The following is a 3,138-nucleotide window of genomic DNA, read 5'->3' as shown; positions in this document are numbered from 1 at the left end:
CATTCATTTCAGCAGGGATGATTTCCCAAATCACTTTACATCCATTACCTCTTTTCCCTTTGTTCTCATTTTCTTGCTTAGAAACAATAGGCTAGGTGCCATTTACCTAGGATGCCTAACGGATGTTTTCTTGAACTGAAGAGTTTATAAAAGAGTGCAGAGAAATAGCCAGACATTGAAATAAAGCCTTAATTTACTCTTCATTGTTTCAAAATAGAAAACAAAACTGTGCAGAGGAACGTGTAACTTTATTGTTCAAATACAAGAATTGTAGGTATTTGTTGACATCTCCCAACGTAAATTTTAATCTTCATTAGGTTCCATAAGCTGATACTTATTTGATAGGTCAGTTTTAATTAGCATGGTTTTCACATAAGGAATATCGTTGATGAATTGACTTGAAAGAGAGGAGGTGGGTGTATAAGCGATCGTTGGCACTGGGGACCTTGAGTTGCCTCTCTGTTGCTGGTTAGGAAGAGGACTGTCATGGGCTGACATATCGCTATACCTGTCTGGAAATGTAGAAGGCTCCACCATCAGTCCAAAAGAACTGCTCCATAATGGAGATACGATGTGGTTCTGAGAAGTAGATGTAGCGGTAGTAGCAAAGTCCTCAACGTGGCCATTTACTTGAGTGTAGGTGCTATGGAAGTGCCAATTAAAAATGCTCAACTGGTTTAAAACAGCAGGTTGATCTACCACGTTCTGTTCTCTTTGTCTAACTGATATTGATGGGGAAGGAAAGTCACGCGGAAATAGGGCGCTTGTTTTAGGGACTATCTGGCTGGTATAAGTCTTTTGTGGGAAAGGCACACTTAAACTGGTGGAAGCTGAAAATGGACTCTCTCCACTAGTTTCAGCATGAAAACCAGAGTTACGATCATCTATGTTGACCCTTGCTTTAACATGCTTCTTCTCGTAATCTGGAACTAGTGAAGATTTCGGAAACACATTGCTAATCCCAACTCTTCTTTTCATTCTTCCTAAAAGTTGGGGATAGCCTCTTTTGAAATTTGGATTATGGTAGATCTGTAACTAAAATCAAAGGATACAATTATTTAGTTTTTTATAAACGAAGGTAAAACTGACAAGCAAAGTTAAACTATAAAAATGTATTCCTTTAATGATGCCAATTAAATAGAATCAAAGACAACACCTCCATTAGTAGTTTTAACACTTTACATGTTAGAAACAAGTATGCTCCTCAACTAAAAAATATGTTGTATATATACAGTAAATACCACTTAAAGTAGCTTGAGGACATGTATCTGATTTCAAGTTGCTAGGACAGTGTTTTAAGTATCAAATATTTTAACCTCCAGCTGTTCTCAACTTCAAAAAATAAAACGTGTTCAACAGTTTGCTACCTCAATTTTAAATTCGGTTTTTGCTACATATGTGAACATGCTTTCTAAGTCACATGATTTAATCTTACATATTGACAGTAAGTGGAAATTTTGGATTACCTTGCTCAAAACAGAGACATTGTTTTCTTCTTCCAGAAAGTCAGGGAGTGAAGCAGATCTTTGAAAAGTTTGTCGCTTTTTAATAAACCCATAAAGTTTAAGCTGGCTAACTAAACTTTTCATACTATCAGTTTCAAATATTCTGAAAGGGGCCTTTCTTTCCAAGACTTCTTTCTTGAAGAGTTCTTCGTTGATCACTATAGAAGTGCCACTGTCATCCCACCAAATAGATTCAAACTGATCACTTTCAACTATAGTCCAGAGTTTTTGTGGAAAAGTGAGGGAAAGAAAATCATTCAACTCATTTCTTTCAGAGACAGAAAATGTGTAGTGTGGCCTTTTTATCCCAGCTTCCTTAGACAAAGCCTGAAAAGCATATTCTTCAATCATAGATCTCAAAACTGAGTCCCCAGTAAGTGTGTAATCACACGAAGATGATCCAATGGAGGTTTTGGAACCACTTGATGCATCTCTACGAGGCACATCTTGAATTTCTGAAGGAATGTGTGCCATCTCAGAGAGATCTTTCTTCAGATACTTTTCTCATTTGTCTGACTTTACACACTGCAACTTCAAGTGCTGCTTGGCTGGCGTACAGAGATAAACTCTCAAGACCATCAGCATGGTTCTCAAAGTCAAAAAGCTGTGACATCACAAAGTCACTGGTCTCCTAGCAATTGAAGAGTAGAGCTGACATCATAAAGTCACTGGTCTTCTAGCAATTGAAGGGCAATGTTCAACCAGTGTTTGCTTCTACATCAACTTAAAATAAAGGCTGCTTGCATAAACAGTAACCAAAAACATGAAACCTGCAAAATGTCATTGCTAAAGAATTTTTACACAGAAAAATCACATCAATAAGTCTACTTGGTTCCTGAAATAAAAGTGATTGATCACCCTTCTATACACATATTCTTAACATTCAGGACTGTTACCAAACCAAACATGGGTCTGCTCACTTCTATGCAATGAAGTCAATCAACTGACTGTGGGTTTCAGTGAAAGCAAGTGTAGTGTTTATTTTATGACCTTGCACAGAAGTGTTTATATTATGCAGAGTAAAATAGTCAGGCACGGAAATAAAGACTCATTTTACTCTTAATTATTCCAATATAGAAATTGGCCCTATGAAGATGAATATGTAACTTTTTTCTTCAAATAAGAGAATTGTAGGAATTTGTTGACATCTCCCAACATTAATTTTACACTTTGGTATCCTCCATAATCCAACACCTATTTGGTACATCAGTTGTATTAGGACAGTTTTCAAATAATGAAGATGGTTGATGAGTGGATCTTGAAAGAGAAGCAGCAGATGTATCAGGGATCTTTGGCACTGGGAAAACTAAACTGCCTGACTGTTGTAGTTTAGGAAAAGGACGGTCATGGGCTGACATGTTACCATACCAACCTGGAAAGGTAGAAGGCTCCACCCTCGGTCCAAACTAACTGTTCTGTAATGGACATAAGTTGCGGTACGGAGAAACAGAAGTAGACATAGCTGCAAAATTTTCACTAGAGCCATTTGATTTAGTGCAGCTGCTATGTGAAATCCCATGACAAATGCTCAAGCTAGATTGTGGGATGGGGAGGGAGATGGGAGGGTACTCCCAGAGGGAGGGGATATATGTGCCTCTATGGTTGATTTATTTTGAATTCTGACAGAATACAG

General features: G+C 37.6%; 1 protein-coding gene across 1 annotated transcript; it reads right to left on the bottom strand.

Annotated features, from left to right (window-relative positions):
* Positions 1–229: 229 nt before the first annotated feature.
* LOC145537594 (heat shock transcription factor, Y-linked-like) lies at positions 230–2,113 on the bottom strand. Its single transcript, XM_081568290.1, has 2 exons — positions 1,467–2,113; positions 230–1,035 (listed from the first exon to the last, which is right to left on the bottom strand). The coding sequence occupies exons 1-2, from the start codon at positions 1,977–1,979 to the stop codon at positions 304–306; spliced, it is 1,245 nt and encodes a 414-aa protein (XP_081424416.1). The 5' UTR covers positions 1,980–2,113; the 3' UTR covers positions 230–303.
* Positions 2,114–3,138: the final 1,025 nt, after the last annotated feature.

This window comes from Giraffa tippelskirchi, chromosome Y (assembly GCF_054371585.1).
Source record: "Giraffa tippelskirchi isolate mGirTip1 chromosome Y, T2T-mGirTip1v1.2.pri, whole genome shotgun sequence".
Lineage (NCBI taxonomy): Eukaryota > Metazoa > Chordata > Mammalia > Artiodactyla > Giraffidae > Giraffa > Giraffa tippelskirchi.
The sequence above is the reverse complement of the archived record's forward strand: the minus strand, read 5'-3'. Positions and strand labels throughout refer to the sequence as shown.

Excerpts from the sequence above, each read along its gene's own strand:
- LOC145537594 (XM_081568290.1), bottom strand. The coding sequence starts at position 1,979 with ATGGCACACATTCCTTCAGAAATTCAAGATGTGCCTCGTAGAGATGCA. Across the intron at positions 1,036-1,466 it reads ATGTCTCTGTTTTGAGCAAG|TTACAGATCTACCATAATCC; the intron begins GTAATCCAAAAT and ends CTTTGATTTTAG.